This window comes from Halichoerus grypus, chromosome 8 (assembly GCF_964656455.1).
Source record: "Halichoerus grypus chromosome 8, mHalGry1.hap1.1, whole genome shotgun sequence".
NCBI lineage: Eukaryota > Metazoa > Chordata > Mammalia > Carnivora > Phocidae > Halichoerus > Halichoerus grypus.
Genome location: NC_135719.1, coordinates 69,194,933 through 69,212,805, shown reverse-complemented (window position 1 = coordinate 69,212,805; position 17,873 = coordinate 69,194,933). Strand labels below are relative to the sequence as shown.

The window sequence follows — 17,873 nt, the reverse complement described above, 5'->3', positions numbered from 1 at the left end:
AAAAGATACTCAAAATTTAAAACCATTACATAATATAGTGGTCCCTGGATTCTCCTTAAAACCTTGTTCCCCTAGCAAAACACATCTTTCATTAATGATCTTCATTATGAAGACTTTATAACAAGAGAAGGCAGAGGAGGCTTACATGTAGGAAAAAAGATACTTATTTTTTGAGTGAACCTGGAAAGTACCAAATCACTCTCCACATCCTCTCTTCTGCTGCCAGTTGTTCTGTTGAATAAGGCATTATTCTTTAAGCAGTTCCTTCTCAAAGCAAAAACCCCGGGAGGCAATGAAACCTTAATACTCATTAGTTGAACAGCTAAGACAGATGAGAATAAGAAACTAAAAAGGCAGGATTTAGGATTTACAGATACCATAATTGCTGGTCAAAGCAATCCTCCTGGTGACAATCACCCCACCTCACCCCATTCTATAGGCTTACTTAAACCCTGGCTCTACTATTTATAAGCCTTTTTTTCTGTGGTTAATTTAAATGAAGCTGAATAACCAATACCTGAAGAGTTCTTTGAGCCTTTTATGGAGGAGATCACAGTCTGAGTTTCTGCCACACTACAAAATAATAACAAAAGTCTTTTTAGCACCTGTGAATAGGACAGGCCATAAAACTTATTTTTCCCGACTCAAAGGATTGTTATAAACAATGGGCAACACAGCAGTGATAGATCAGTTTTTCCATCTGAAATTTCTATATGAAAGGAAATAGAAGTACAGTAAATATTTACAACACAAATGAGAGAGCAGAAAAATCTCCATTGCCAAGGTTTGATTCCTCCATACCCATAATCTCTACTGATTCTCTATACATCTGATTCATTTAAAAACTGATTCATAACCACAAGTTCTATTTTTTAAGAAAAGAATGATGAAAGCTGTTCTGATCGGACCAGCACAACATCCTCACCTTACAGGGATACCATCTTTATAACGAGTGCCAATCTCACTGGTAGAGCTAACTTCATCACAACCAGAACGAGAAGTTTCTAATGAGTTTTGCTCTGTGGAGTTCCAAATATCCTTTTTAGATGGACTGTCTGGTTTCTCTTCTCCAGATTCAGAAGAATCAATGGCCACCACTTCCAACTGAGGGTTAGGGATCTCTAGGACTTCCAGAGACGAGTCACTGTCTGGCTCATCTCTGACACTCTCTTGTTCCGGGCCAGTTCTGCTGTCTTCCCAGGTGGAGGTTGTTACCTTCCCCCCTTTGGTTGACTTTCCAGTCTTTACTTTCCTTACAGGTTTAGCAGTAAATACATCCTGTTCAGTGTCACTGTTCTCGGGAACATGAGCAGCCCGAAGCGTTTTCTTCTTCCTAAGTTTTTTCTTTTTCTTGTTTCCCCGCGTTTCAGCTGATGTCAGGGTAGACTCTGCCTGCTGCTCAGGCTGGTCCGCTGGAGAGTGGGGGTCCCTCTCTAGGGGGGTTTCGGGAACAAACGACAATCTTGGAAAGGAACTGGTACAGGCCTCAGACCCGCTGTTGCCTTTGACTGGCTCTTCATGAAGATCAGCTGGTTGGGAAGAGGGGGCATTTCCTCTGTTACTGGTATTTCCTTGCTCCATGGAAAACTTCAGTTCTTGGCTAGGCTCATGGAAACTTTCTGTGACCTCTGATAAGGACAACGTTGCAGTGATGACTGGATAAACTGGACAACTGTCACTGTTCTCTCCTGAATTGGGAAGAAAAAAAATTATTGCATCTTCTTTTGTGTCTGCTGTTTATCATCACAAACTGCCATTATTTATCAAAGATCGAATCTCTACCAAGTAATGACCTTTCAGTGATATGTGAACAAAGCTACAACTGTTAAAGTGGTTATCTCACCCCTCAGCTTCCCATAACCTACAGAAATTTCTGTGACAGCACGTACTACACTTTGCCCTGCACTGATCTCACAAATAACATGCATGTCTTATGCTGTACAAAAGCTCTTTATGGGCACAGACTGTTTCTACCCATCTTTTTTCTTTCTTTCCTGTTTGACATGTCCACATATTTAACGTCATGTTTTATTCTTGGTAGACATTTAAATATCTACTCAGCTCAACTGCTTTTGCCTTTATTTCTTGGATGTTTTCACTATGCCATTACGGGTACATCATCCAGTTTGGCTACATAACAGTAGTTAAAAAGTCAGCTGACTTAAAAATGTCTATTTTCTTTGACTTAGTTATTTCATGTGGAGGAATTTAAACTGATAAAATAATCACAGACATACTCAAAGACATACACAATGTACTGTTATACAGAATACTAAAAAAAAAAAAAGGATAAAAAGCAAATATTCAAAGGAGATTATAAATTAACATACCCATATAATGCAACTTCTCAAGTATTATTCAACTAGTAAAATTAAAATATTTCAGATGAATTATTTTTATGACACAGGAAAATGATCATGATGTATCAAGTGGAAAAAAGTCAGGTTATATAACAGACTATGATTTTCTCTTTGTATAAAGTCTATGGGTAAACACACAAACATTTATAATTTAAGACTGACATAATATATAACAAAATAACATCTACATTTTTAAAGATTTTATTTATTTATTCATGAGAGACAGAGAGAGAGAGGCAGAGGGAGAAGCAGGCTTCCCGCAGAGCAGGGAGCCCAATGCGGGACTCGATCCCAGGACCCTGGGATCACGACCTGAGCTAAAGGCAGATGTTTACCGACTGAGCCACGGAGGCACCCAGTCTTCCATCTTCTTACAGTGAACACGAATTATTTTGCAGAGAAAGAAATCTAATATTAGCTTAAAAAGTCACTATAATACGTCTTTACCAGTCTTTAAAAAAGTATTGAATACTATTCACAGAAAAGCAACAAAATTCAAGATGGAAGATAATATACATTTGAGATAGATATCTAGATTAGTGTTGCAACAGGTAGCAAAACCTAGGGTAATTCTTCAGACTTTTTTTTTTTTTTTAAAGATTTTATTTATTTATTTGACAGAGAGAGACAGTGAGAGAGGGAACACAAGCAGGGGGAGTGGGAGAGGGAGAAGCAGGCTTCCCGCCGAGCAGGGAGCCTGATGCGGGGCTCGATCCCAGGACTCTGGGATCATGACCCAAGCCAAAGGCAGACGCCCAACGACTGAGCCACTGAGGCGCCCCTCTTCAGACTTTTTTTGTTTAGGTCACACAATGCCAGTTTATACCATTACAGTTACACAAACTTTGGGTAAGGTTTAAAACAGCTTAGAAGTTATTCTCAAATGGTAACCAGGTGAGTGTTATTTTATGAAGAGAGTAAAAACTGGCTATTTCTCAAAACCACTCAAGTTCCTACTCATGATTCCAACCCCAGTGTCCTCTGCCTTTCATTATGGGCACCTGCCTCTTAGGCTTATATTAAACCTGTCTTGCCTTTAAATGATAAAGTTAAGTGCTGAGAAATTCAGAGGATATAGTTTATCTAGGAAGTTGACTGAGTAACTTCAACTCCACTTATCTCACAAAAAAAACAATTCTGGGGGCGCCTGGGTGGCTCAGTTGGTTATGCGACTGCCTTCGGCTCAGGTCATGATCCTGGAGTCCCGGGATCAAGTCCCGCATCGGGCTCCCTGCTCAGCAGGGAGTCTGCTTCTCCCTCTGACCCTCCCCCCTCTCATGCTCTCTCTCTCTCCCAAATAAATAAATAAAAAATCTTTAAAAAAAAAACAATTCTGCACCAATCCTCATTATGGAAACTTTTAGGTGCTAATGCAAAGTCAATTTAGTAATCCTAGATTAGGGAAAATTGAGGAAAAGTTACTGATATTTAAATAATCCTCGAAGGGGCGCCTGGGTGGCTCAGAACTCTTGATTTCGGCTCAAGTACTTATCTCACAGTTATGAGATCGAGCCCCGTGTCAGGCTCTGCACTGGGCGTGGAGTTTGTTTAAGATTCTCTCTCTCCCTCTGCACCTCCCCCACCACAAGTGCACATACTCTCTCTCTCAAAAATAAACAATCCTCCCTAAATGAAGGAAACTTAAAGAAAAATTAATTCCAGCAATTTTAGTTTTAATGGGGCAAATATGACTTCATCACTGACCTAAAACTGCCCTAGACCCACTGCCAGTCTGCCCCTAACCCACAGAAAGGTTTACATACTATTAGCTTGCAGTAATTCCTTGGACACATTGCCAGCAGAGCCTTGTGACACAGCAGTCACACTCTCGTCGTGTTCAGGAGACATGGGTTCTTGTTTAATCTGAATTGAAGAGTCTGGAGCAGGAACACTGCCGTGAGCTTGGAAAGTAGGAGACGTGGTTACTTGGAGAGGGACTCCAGTGGATGATGGAGACATGTGGGAAGATGGAGGCTCCAGAACAACTGGGAAAAAGGGAGTAGGCAGCAGGGTGGCATCAGCAGATGTCTGAGATCTACTGTTCCTTCGCTCTCGTGGAAGGCTATAAGGAACCTGGTCTGGGCGCTCAGAAGGTTCATATGTTTCTAGAATGGGAAACATACGTACGTACAAATGCAAAAATGTTCTCTGAAAAGTCACTCATTTCAGAGCCAATTTGTATTTTTAAAGATTACAAGAGAATTCCGAAGTCCCTGATAATTCTTCGAAATATGTTGTCATAAAATCTATATGACCAACAAGGACACAGGCAGAACAGGGATTAGTATTCCATTTTTAAATTTTAAGTGACTTATCCAAAGTCATAGAGTTACTAATGGAAGAGCCAAGATTTGAACCCAGGTCTTTTGATTCCGAACCCAAGGCTCTTTCTGTAACATACTGCCCCTGCTGCTAAGCATTTTCGGGGCCTACAGTCTCACAGGCTCTTCTACAGAAGCATGAAAGCAAGGACACAGGAGAGAAAACATATGACCTTTTCATGATTATTTCAAGTCCCCTGTATAGGTAGGTAACAAAGAAATAAACAAGCTACAGAGGATCCAGTCCATCAGATGCTCTCTGAATACCTTGTAATCCCTGTAGAATCTGTATTCTGTGGGTCCTCAGTGCACTCATCTCCATAGTTATCTAAAAATAAAGTAATTGGTTAAGCATTTTGAAGTCCAACTTTAGAGATGACACGTTCTCATTAAACGTTCCGTCCGCTGTTACCTGCTGCTTCAGCATAAGAAGCCTCTGAACTTCAACATATGCTGTCTGCAGGGCTGCACGGGCTTGCAGAAGGTTGTTATCCATGCACTGCAATGATTTGCTCAGTTCTTCCTCCCTTAAAGAAATATTCAGCAGCTGGTCAACCTGAGAACGTTCTGCCAAGAGAAACCATAAGGCTCAGTTTAATACGGGAGACAATTCTTGATAATACAGCTCCTCAGAAGGTGGAACTACATCAGTTCTCTAGAAGCCTTTATTTTCTCTCCAACAGGGCAACTGGAGACTCATCAAATCTCGCAAATCACGTAGTTAAGACTGATGTCAGAGCTAACCGAGAAGTGAGAACTGGTAAGATGGAGGTAGCTCATAGGTACAAGTGTGCCGCCACATGGTACCATCTTACCTCGTCACCATCTTCCACCACTCCCCTTCCAAGTGAAATCTTTGTCCCAGGCAAAGCAACTGCTGTATGTTTCATTTCCCATTTTTCCTTTATCTACCACCCTCTTCACCTATGGTTTTTGCTTAGATTAGGCCTCAGATGTGAATGGCTTGCACTCTCTTCCCAATCTGTATTTTTCTAGTCTCTTAGTTAATATAAAATAGTTCGCTTTATCAGACAAAAACTTCCTGAAGAAAATATAGCTTCAAAATAGTACATTTAAATTACTTTAAATAAAATGTCCTACCACGTGTATGTATGTTTGTCTCTTTCCCATTCGGTAAGTCAAGATCTCTATCTTAAACTCCAGATCCACATACCCAACTACTACCTTGATATCTTTACTGAGGTATCTCTAAGATCCTTTAACTCAAAGGATCCAAAAAGGAACTCCTCATCTTCCTCTACCCTCAACTTGTTCCTCTCATGGAGTTTTCTAGCTCTACAAATGATACCAACACCCCAAAGATGCCTCAGCCAGAAACTGGGGTCATCTTCGACACTGACCTTATCCATCACATCCAACCACCCCAAGGTTCATCCAATCACTTCCCACACTAGCCCTTACACCAGAAAGGGTTCAGAGTCAGTGGAAAGCAAGAATCATAGAAGTGTATCATGAGGGAGCGACTCTAACAACTTCCCTCAATTCAAGTAAGAGAAGCAACAAAGATACCTCAGAAATGGAAATTGAGAGAAATGGCTATAAAAAACCAACAGAGACAAAATCTTTACTAAATGGCCTATTCCTCTTCATCACTGAAAAGGACAAATGAGACTTTCTGACTTTATACTTTCCCCCATTTATTGTCCAAGATACATACTAACTTTAGCTTATGGGTCTATGTGGCATCAAACATTTCTTCTATAGCTGCACTGGGTATGGTAGAAAAATCAAACTTTTCTATGCCCTTAAGCAAGACAACAAAAATGTCAAAAAATAAGAATAAATGGGGGATCAGTGTTTGATAACCACAAGCAATACTCTGTGTCAAGTTGTAAAAAAGGCTGAATTGCTGTAAGAACAATTTCTTTCTGTCAGAATATTTTGTAGCACTATACCTTTCTTTCCTTTAATTTTCCTTCTTTTGTTTTTTCTCTCAAGACTTGGGAGTTCGGGAGAAGATCCATCCTGAGAAGAGAAAGAAAACTGAGTAATATTGAATGTGCAAAGGCCATTACCCAGGAAGGGAAAAACCGAATCAATTCTAAGACCACTGTACATTATTCTTCACTATTGCTGCCATCTCTAACAGGATACTAGGAATCTCATGCACAAGGTATGAACTCAAACATCAGTTGAATGTATATGATTAAAAAAATAAAACAGGGGCGCCTGGGTGGCACAGTCAGTTAGGCATCTACCTCTAGGTTTCAGCTCAGGTCATGATCTCAGTGTCGTGAGATTGAGCCCCGCATCGGGCTCCGAGCTCAGCATGGAGTCTGCTTGAGATTCTCTCTCCTTCTCCCTCTGCCCCTCCTGCTCATGTGCATGCTCGAGTGCATGCTCGTGCACGCTCTCTCTCTCCCTCCCTTAAATAAATTAAAATCTTTAAAAAACAAACAAAAAAACCCCAGAACAGAATTTGAGGTCAAGTACCTTCCTAGCATCCTAGAGGTGGTGAAGCACTGGGGCTAAGGCAAAGCATTTCACGTTGGTAAAGCAAGGCATAGTTAGAAGTATGGACAAAGCCAGTAATGCATATACCTGATTTCACCGTGGCATAGTTTCTCCTTTACTAGGAAACCTTCACAACAAAACCTTTACAACAAAAAGCTGAACAGTCTTTGAGACCAGCCCCTAGATATGAGCTTTGTTACAGGACAAACTTTCATCCAACAATATCCACTACAGTGTCCAACTCAAAGGAGCAAAGCTGGAATTTGAACCCAGGTCTACAAGCCAAGCCCTTAACTACTCTGCTTTATTGCTTCAGTATTAATGAACACAGCCCCATTAAGGAGGGCACGTGATATAATGAGCACTGGGTATTATATAAGACTGATGAATCACTGACCTCTACCTCTGAAACCAATAATACATTATATTAACTAATTGAATTTAAATCAAAAAATGGGGGGAAAAGCAAATATAAAAAAATGGAAGGTGAAAAAAATAAAAATTACATTTAAAAATAATAAATAAATAAATAAATAAAGGGCACAGCCCATTTTCTCACAGTGTCACATTCCAGACTATATCACTACCAGCAACTCTTTCTTTTCAGAAAGGGTTCCTGAGAGGGCTAGGCAGTATTAGCGACAGAGATACCAGAAGAGAAGTGGTGTCAGTGCAGGAATGGATTCTGAAAGGGCCAAGCTGGGTAACTGAGGTACAAAACACTGAGTAACAGAGACTAAAAATATTTCTAAGACTATGTTCACATAGATGCACTCCAGTAGTATTAAAACTACCTTAGCGTTGAGCCCAGCAGTCCTGGGTCTAACAAGCACTCACGCCCTACCAATGCAACACTAGAGTGCCTTTCTTCAGTAGCAGTACAGAATGCATGGTGAAAAGAGATAGAGTTACAGCTAAAGATGTGTCTTACTCCTTGGTAAGGCGATACAAAGAATCACTGGCTTGGAGACTAGTTTTAGAGATGACTTCATATTTTCCTAGTACTGTACATTCATATTCAATTACATCTAACTTAGGAGAATTACTCAGCGAAAGAAACCAAGAGGATAAGAATATGACAGTAAGAGCCTCACAAACCTATTTCAGAGTAGGAAGCAGCAGAACCCCAGCTACCCAGAAGCAATTAAACAGTTACATCCTTCTTCCAACAGCCAAGTCACCACGTGAAATGTCCTACAACAAGCGTGGGCAATTGTACTCACCCCAGTGGCTCTGCGTTTCTTCCGCACACTCTGGCTGTCGTTTTGTTCGGCACCAGAGGTGCAGCTACTGTCTGTGGCTGCGTCTGCCAGACTGGAGATGCCGAGGGCTGGGGATGTATTTGATGATAAAGAGTTTCCTTCGCCGTTACTCTCCTGGGTATTCTGGTTCTCTGAAGATGGCGCAGAACTCTCCTGGTTGTTCAGGTCTTTGGCCAAGTGCATCAAAGGTATCGTTCGGTCAGAGGACAACTGTGCACTGTGTCGCCTTTGACTAGCAACATTTTCAGCCCTTTCACCTGTTCTTAGGGAGGCAGCCAGAGGTGTCACTTCCTGCTTAAGGCCCAGGGTCGTTGTCTGACTCTGTGCAGCCCTCAATGAGTTACTAGGTGAAAAAATCTGCTGGGGCTCATTTTCTTTGCCTGTACCTTCCTCACTGAAGAAGCTATACACAGAAGGAGCCCTGTCCATGATCACACTGCTCTCAGAAAGGCTTCGCTTCCTTGCCAACCCAGGAGATGAAGAAATGGAAATACCTTCCCACTGGAATCCTTCTAGATTGGACAGATCAGGCTCCCCATCCAAATCCAAGCCCTCTTGTTCATTTTGAACCAAAGGCACCATTTCTATGCCAAACCTTAAGAAAAAACAAAGAAAAAAACCATAAATCAGACGTGGGTAGGGAAGAGGGGGCACCACTTAATGAGATTACAAATATAAATAAGATGGTTTCTGCCCTCAAGAAGCTCACAGTCTAGTAAGTGTTCCAGACACAAAGTAAATAACCATCTGTAAGTACTATCATGTAACAAGTACTAAATTAGAGATTTGTGCACAGTTACGAGAATACATTAGAAATTTGTGCACAGTTACGTGAATATTGAGAGTTTTATTAGTATGGAGCTTTTCCAAACCAACAACAAATAATTTTTAAACAGCACACAAATCCAAACCAACCAAACAAAAATATTTACTGAGCATTCACAAGTGCCAGGCATGAGGCTAAGAACAAGAACTTTGTAATCTCAATATTCAAGTGATGGAAAAGGGTGCACAATAAATATGCTATTTCAACAAGGATAAAAATTTAAGCCTGAAGGGCCATATAATTATAATACAGCAGGTTGATTTTCACATAGCAAACCTATGTTGAATGCTGCTTTCCCATCCAGAGAAGTTTAGCACCTCAACCTAAGATGAACAGCCAAAATGCCACACAAGGACTTAAGAGAAAGTATTTTGTGATCATGAATATAATGCCCAGAGTATACACAGAAGGGTAACTATTTATAGGTTCTGAGTAAAAGGTAATAAGAGCAGTGACACTTAAAAACTGTACTGCTCATTAAGATCTAGAGATAGATACAGACCTATAGATACACTTTTTCATGCTGTCACTTTCTGGCCCCTATAACTAAAGTGATGGATTTCTGATCATCTTTTTCTACGTCCCCATCTCATTTCTTAGAGGCTGACGTGCTTCTTTGCAACCTGAATTCCCTGTCAGGAAACACTCTACTGCATTTGTTATAGGGTAGCAGTCACTCTTTGCTATTTAAACCAGACATCTACAACATGTATTTCTTACAAACATTTAATTAACCAGTAGAATTCTCTTGACCAGGGTCAAAGGGTAAGTTTAAAAGACAGAGAAATGGGATACTAAAAAAGAGGTACACACCTGGGCAAGCCTTTGCCTAGCTCTTGCTTTTTCTTGGTTACTTGCTGGATGACTTGTTCCCAGTTGACATTTCTCCGAGATGCATTTAGAATCTGTCGAAGGGTTGGCTTGAGCCCAGATTCCTTCTCTGTCTCACCCTTTCGATGACCACTAATATTGCGAATGCGGCGAGCACTATTGAGATTTGGCTCGGGAAGGTGTGCTCCAGTTTTGCTCTTCAAACTAATGTGCCGGGTTAGATCTCTCTGGAGAGAGGCAGGAAAGCCAAGCTTACTGAGTTCAGGCAGAGGAGGGCCTGAGGACTGACCTAGATCGTTTTTCTGAAGCTCTGCATCCAAGCTAGTGCTCTCAAAACCTTCTGTTTCGTAAGATACATGAGATTTAACAGGGTCATCCACCTGTGCATCTTCTAGAGAAGTTTTCAAGTCTAGCAGTAAGCCAGAGGGTGGACTGGCCGCAGAGGTCATCTGCAACTCAGGTTCTTTCTGATGAACTGTTGAATTACATGCATTAGTGGAGAGTTTTCTACATGTTTTCAGGTTTTGGTCATCCCCCTCTTTCTCGTCAGCGAGGTGAGGGCCGCAGGATAACATTTCTGTAGTGGCAGAGCCCAGGGTCCCAATTTTTGATCCTCGCTTTTCCATGTCAGAGAGCTCCCCATCGCTTTCATCTTCTAACGTGTGTACCTGAAACTCTATCTTCAAAGATCCTTTTTCAGACTCTTCTACATTCCTACTTGCTTTTGCAAAGTTCCTGGTCCTTTTAGAAGTGCCAAGAAGTGGATTTTGCAATGATTCATGACCCTGTAGCACCTCTTTGGCTTTTTGTAATGTATCGCTGAAATTCTCATCAGGTTCTCTCTGAGTGCCAAATGTACTTTTATTCCCTTTTAAAACATGAGGACATGAACTTCGCAATTTAGTTACATGAGACCCATGACTGTCTTCCATGGCAGGTTTGTTCAAGGGATTTGAGTGTTCTCCAGGAAAAAAAGAATTTGTTTTGGTGTTTTTTGAGGGATTCTTTAAATCTGGCTTTTGAGGAACTGACTTGGTGACTGGAATTGGAAGGAGTGGGGATTTTAAGGATGGCATCTTACTTAAGTGAAGCTCTTGTTCGTGCTTTTCTGTAACGGGGCAATCTCTCACCGCCTCGTAAGAAGCAGTGCAGTCAGAAGGGGCTTTGTGAGTAAGAGATCCACCATGTGTTTCTTTCTGTGTTTTCAGCGTTGGGGAATTATTTGTTTCATCAATCTGGGGCTCTGGTGTCCCTGCGGTTGTCAAGCTGAAGTCAAAGAAAGGCTTCTCTATCATTTCTGACTTGTTACCAGTGACTTCCTTCATTCCTGATTGTAAATCCAGAGTCTTCTGGGAAGGGTAAGGAGCCCAGCGATGGAGCTTGTCCCTCGCTACACTGCCATTCTTCCCACCCATTTTGGAAGCTATGGGATCTGTCTGCTTAGTAGTTTTGCTTTCCAGCTGCTCAAAATTGAAGTTAAGTAAGCCCTCTGAAGGAAATTTATCACCTGAAAATCCTTCAGAAGGACCTCTATACGCGGCAGCCGTACCAACTTTGTCACTTTCTTGCCGCTGCCAACTGTATCTCTCTTGATTGTATTTGTTTGACTTAGATTTCTTGTTCCACAGCATAGTCAGGTCGTCCATCTGACAGTTAGAATTTCTGTTTCTGCCTGGTTGAAATTTGTCTCCGGGGCCACTGTAATTCCAACTATTTGTACTACGTACACTGGATTTCCAGTTTCCGTTACTGCTGTTCATATGCCAACTGGAAAAGGCACCTGTTCCTTCAGAATGCCAACTGGAATTCCTTCCTGTACCATTAGGATTCCAATCTACTGCACCACTCTTTGAATGCCAACCACCTCCAGAATTGCTATGGTTGTGAAACCAAGTCGAGGAGCCTCCTGCAACACCCTTGTGCCACCCGGAACATCCTCTTGGTCCACCGTTATTCCTCAAAGAATGTGCAAAGTTGTTTTTCCTGTTATTATTAAAGCCATCTTTCTCCCACTTCCAGTCTCGCTGAGGAGGTCCACGATGATGCCACGCTGGCTGACTGTAGCTCTCTCTGTCTTGGTAAGGGATTCGGTCTTCTCGTCTCCATTGGGGTCGCCTGTCATCAGAGTTTATTTCTTGGCTGCTATTGGAAGGTTCATCTTGTCTGGAAGAAGAACAGTTTTCCATTAGAGATTTAAAGAAATCATCATGCTTCACAGGCAGAGCACATCAAACTTCCCACTACCTATCTCCTCGGTTACTCAAAATATATAATAGAGTCTATTTTTATTTCTAATAGTGGCTGCTTTCCTATCTTTAATATAGCTCAACTTATATTTCACAATTGATTTAGACATTAAACAATATCTTCATTCTGCTATCACCTCAGAAATATTAAAAATTAACACATTTATACTATCCACCTTTTCCTGCTCCTATTTTTCTTAGCAAGTTCCGGGACTTTTGTCCCTATCATCCAATTATTGTTTTTACATTACGCACCTTTTTGAAAAGCACCATTATATTTTGTAGCTTTGGCTAGCTATCATAGTTAATACAACTTAAGTTCAGCGGCTCTTAATACTGTGGATTTTTCCAGTTGTAGGTTCTTTCTCAAAAACCCAGTTTCTTAACCTATTTTAAACACTAAGATTTCACTTTGCATTAGCACCTTCATTAATAAACACTTTTATCAGGCACACATCCAATGACTGTGGTGAGAGAGAACTTTTATGTACAGTGCCCGTTCCTGAAAGGCTTATAGCCTAGCTGAGAAAGATCACACACAGGAGTAAAATAGCACACACCAAATAAGCAGCACCCGCAATCAGGGCTAGCTACAAGGAGCTCCGTGAGCTAGAGGCTTTTATAAAGCTACAAGGAGCTCTGTGAGCTAGAGGCTTTTATAAAGCTACAGCTGTTTCAACTATTCGTGTGAGCCATGGAGCCCACAGACATGTGGGTAAACCTAAGTCAACATCACAGAAATAGGTGCAAAACGACTTTCCTCTACAAACTGCCTGTAGTGTGCCTGGCATTGTGCTTAACGTGCCACAGGTGCTCCAAACACGGAGTCATACTAGCCAGAACGTACTGAGTACCTACTGTCAGGCATTTGAAGCACTTTATATAGACTATCTCGTTTAGTTTTCACAGCCCTGAAGCAATTCTTCTTCTTATTCCTACCTTTTGGATGAGGAAACTGAGGACTGGAGAGGCTGAGTCGCTTGCCTAGAGTAAGACAGCCAGAAGTGGTACGGCAGAGACGTGAACCTCGCCAGTCTGACTCTAGCATCTACACTCTTCACCGCTGGGGCTTTGAGAGACTGAAAATCCCCCAACGAAGTTTTCGCTGTTGGGCTCCCTCCTCTAAATCTGACTTAAACTCAGTACTGACTTGAACTGGTTCTAAAAAGTTTCTAATGTGTCTAAGATTTTGGAAATTTGGAATTTCTTCCTTTTTCAACAAGATGGAACTGAAAGTTAATTTACCTGAAAGTTCAAACATCTACTTACATTATGAATTACAACCACTTCTAAACCGGAGATCCTAAGTCCCCAAGTGACAAGTGTTACTACATACATGTGCAGGATTTTTGTAATACCAGTGACCAAACTGTTTTTATCTTTTGTTTCTAGGCAGTATATAACTTTTGACATCCAAGGAGATTCTTGGATCTGACTCGGCTACACTAATGGGATCCAGAAATGGGAGAATCGGGCAATAAATCTGTCACAAAGTAGAATTCCTAGATCACCCTGAATTAGCTAGATCGAGGGGACAACAGTATGCAGCCAAATCCATAGCCCAGAAAAAGCAATGTAAATTAAAAACCTCATGAAGGAAAGAAGAAAAAAACTTCCTAAAGAAATAAGACTATATATAAATCACCAAAGTAGCATATCAGAATATTCAAAGAATATTAACTATGATATGAATGTCTAATTTACTGAGAAGCTCTTTTACCTTCTGACTCAATATTTAATCATCTATACAGATAAGCTAATAATGGCACAAGTGTGTAAGAAAAAAATAAACGTTAATCTCCTAGAGACTTCAACACCCTTAAAACAAGAGTAAACTACAGCTATACTGATAGTAGTAACAATGTCATTTGAAGGACTAAGCAACTAAACGGTTTAAGAACCATGCTGCTACTGATGTTTTAAGACTAAGAAAGTCTCCTTCAAGGACTTGTTCAGAACACTTGTAGCATGTACAGTGAAAACTACTTCCTTTTTACGCTAAACCTCTAACTAAAAATGAAATGCATACCAAGTATAACTAGTATTCAAAAAGAATCTTTAAAATTTTATTTTAGAACTGTAATGTTTCTCCTTATACTCCAAGACTTGAAAAAATTACCCAACCTCTTAACCGGTTCTCTTACCAAAAAGAAAGAGAAATCTGAAAATTTCTGCTTCATGAATTAAACTCTTTAGACCACAACTCAGTAATGCAAAAATACAAAAGCCTAATACCTGAATTATAGATGTAGGTGTCAAATTATAGAGTATAAGCTGGAAAACTTATATTGATCTTGACAATGTCAAACTTACAATACAAATTTATTCAATAAATATTTACTGAAGCACTAAATAACAAAGGATGAATCAAATTTGGTAGAAGCACCATGTTAATTCATATCAGACAAAGCATTCTTACCTAACGGATATAATAAGAAATACTTAAAAGAAGAAGCTTTTACACTAATACCTTTCCACTAGAAATTCTGGATACCAAATAAAACAATTCACTGGTGTCCAAAAGAAATTGGAACCAATAAAAACAGTTCTAAACACGGTTATCAACATAGGAAAAATTTCAGATATGTAGCACCTACAGCTAATTTTTATAGAGACAATACTGAGTTGTTTTTTTTTTTAATACAGATAGTATAGTAGCTCAAAGAAGGATTCCAATCACCTTTTATGCGTAAGAAAGCAACCTCAAGCTAACCTTTGCAATGAAGGTAAGTCTGAAAGCTACAGGCTGAAAAGTATAGAAATGGAAAATGTATTCTCTATTATATTTTATTTTAGACAGCCTTTTTAAAAACCAAAATCATTACTTACCGACTTTGTTCTTTCCTTTGTTTTATTAATTGAACGAGTTCCTTGTCAAAATAATCTTCTTCCTCTTCTTCTCCCTTTCCATCATCTTCTCTTTCCTGGGCATCAACATTATCTTTGTGCAACTGGCTAGAAATGTGCTTTGCATATGCAGAAAGACCCACTTCTGTGACCCCGCACACTCGGCACTCATGACTACTGTCCCTAGGGAAAGAGGGAGATGAGGGACATTCAATTCTCCCCACTGGCATGGCACACTCAACAGATCTCTTCCGGTTTCCTCTGAAAAACGCTGCACACTTTGGCACAGTGAACGATTAGTGCTAATCAACTTCAATGCTCCTTTCATCACTTTTAGTAAGTTTGTTCTAAAGTTATTTTTGAAACGATTTTAAGATTCTTTTCCAGCAATCAAGAGGCAGTACACTTCAGAATAATATAGTTTAGGAGGAGAAATCTTCTTGAATTGCTGTACTTAAAATCCTGCCAGAGGAAACATGGTGAAAGGGGAGGCAGGGCAGGGGGCTCAGAGCAAACAAAAGTTGCTCTAGAGCACACCCATGGTGCCGGGGCACTCAGGAGCCTGGTCACAGCGCGAACATTTTATCTCAGGCTCAAGAGCTTTCTCCCAGGGAGAGCTAAGGGGTGGAGCAAAGAGCAGGCAGCCTAGCCAATCCCAAAGCGGTAGCTAAATCGGAACAGCGGGAGCTCTGCCTGGAATGCGAAGATTCCGGACCCCAGGGCAAAGGACAGGAGTAGTCTCAGCAAACTTTTTTGGTCTGGATGATACATGTGACCTACATTCTGCTTCAGAAGGGCTTATTTAAAAGGGAATGGAAAGCATTTCAGTTGTAGGAAGTTAACAGCTGTGCTAGGCAAATGGTTTTTCTCAAGTTTCAGAAAACGCAAGTTTGGAGAGAAGCGAAGCCAGGTTCTTAGTTCAGAAAGAAATTGAGCAGGTTTTTTTCCTTTTACTTTACGCAGTCAATGGTAAATCTCATACTTGGCCAGTTTAAGAAACCAAAACCTTGAACCAACACCCAGAGCTGTAGTGGATGAATAATTTAACAGCTTTTTTAGCTTCCTGAAATCCCTTGATTGGTTCAGCTGTTTATATAGCCACTGATGAGAAACATCTGAACACCAGGGCCACAAGTGTAATGAATGGACAGTAACAGCCATTCAGTGATGGCTCAACGGGCTTAACTCTGTATCACTTGTCTTGGGTTTACACTAGTGATATTTTTGCATTTCCTATGCCAATCTCTATTATCCATTCATTCATTTATTTATTTTACAAACAGAAGCTTATTACCATGCATATCCCAGGTATACATGAGAGACACCCAGGAAAAATGAGTAACTCTCCTAGGTAACCTAAGCCACCAACTTAAATACCATCTTCAGCTAAAGGCCAAAGAAAGAAAAGCAGGAAGGAGGAACAGTTATGGGAGGTAACCAGGAAAAGCAAGGAAAACAATGGTAAAGGTAGTTATGTAGATTTAAGTTGGTGCTTTCTCCACTGATAAAATTCTCTATGCCAATCTTAAAAACAAAACAAAACAAAACACAAAAAGACATGCTGTCTTATAAGACAGACAGAAAGACACACATACACACATGCACAACACTGTTCCATCCTCCGCTCACATATATCTATAAAGACAGGGTGGAATTAACCAGAAGAGAACCTCAAAACTGAGCACTTCATTTACCAAAAGATGGTTTCTATTACAGACCACCTGAACATTCATTAAAAAAAAACCTTGCGGAATACCTAATAAATTCTGGGCATCATGCTAACTATATGGTTACAGTTGTCTAGCATGACAAAGTAGAAATAATGCCCAGTAAATTAAAAGTTTTTCCCCTTGTAAGAATTATGGAAAACACCTCAGAAAAATGGAGAAAATTCCTAAGTTTTTACCTTTTTTGAACTCTATAACCTCAAATGCTCTGGACACAATACAGTCTCTGACATTAAGATTCATTTTAATGAGTTCTGACCAGGTTCCCTGAAAAATCTCATTACCTTATTATCCTGTATATCAATATTCTAATTCCCCAAAAAGCTTAAATCTATTCTTTCACTGAGCATTTTCCACTAAAGTATAATCCTCAAATTCCTCCAGTTTGCCAAGGATACCCCTACTCTTCTCTCAAAATTACGGTAGCTCATACAAAGTGTTCACTTGTAGCAGAAATCAAGCCTTTTCTGATGGCAACACAAAAAGAAGTTAAAAATATGTAAGCATAAATCTGTCCAGCATTGGAAGAGTCTGAAAACTGCAACTAACCTAGAATACATAGTTTATACTGTCATAAAAATTCGAATCATACTTGTGGTGAGCACAGAGGCGTCGTATCATTACGTCTTACTCCTAAAACTAATGTAACACTGTGTGTCAACTATACTTCAGTTAAAAAAAATTTTTTTTAATTTAAAACATAAAGTTAAAAAGAAAATTCAAATCAACTGAATTTTCTGGTTAGAAAATCTTTTGAGCTTTAAATTCTCTAAAACTATGGAAAATGTTTTAGTCCACTTTTCTACATAAAAACTTATAGAACACTAAACTGTATATTGTAGTACCAAGGATATCTTTCCTAAAGGCATTCTTAAATAAAACTTCTGCTTATACCCTTACTTCTAAAATGCAGAGAATTTTTTTCATGTTCAAGCTATTAAGAACCCTCCCTTTACAGATATAACTGGAAGACCACAC

At 40.0% G+C, this 17,873-nt stretch overlaps 1 protein-coding gene across 4 annotated transcripts in view; it reads right to left on the bottom strand.

Annotated features, from left to right (window-relative positions):
- The window catches only part of ZNF106 (zinc finger protein 106), a 65,104-nt gene that overhangs the window by 18,207 nt on the left and 29,024 nt on the right, over positions 1-17,873 (bottom strand). For 2 of the 4 annotated variants that reach the window (XM_036084607.2, XM_078079481.1), the window contains exons 4-12: positions 15,151-15,351; positions 10,058-12,238; positions 8,380-9,013; positions 6,598-6,667; positions 5,094-5,248; positions 4,949-5,009; positions 4,124-4,465; positions 926-1,688; positions 518-573 (exon numbers count right to left, since the gene is read on the bottom strand). In XM_036084607.2, the coding sequence (XP_035940500.1) occupies positions 518-573; positions 926-1,688; positions 4,124-4,465; positions 4,949-5,009; positions 5,094-5,248; positions 6,598-6,667; positions 8,380-9,013; positions 10,058-12,238; positions 15,151-15,351 (4,463 nt within the window). The remainder of the gene's footprint in view (positions 1-517; positions 574-925; positions 1,689-4,123; positions 4,466-4,948; positions 5,010-5,093; positions 5,249-6,597; positions 6,668-8,379; positions 9,014-10,057; positions 12,239-15,150; positions 15,352-17,873) is intronic. The other 2 variants (XM_078079482.1, XM_078079483.1) reach the window with 2 other exon arrangements.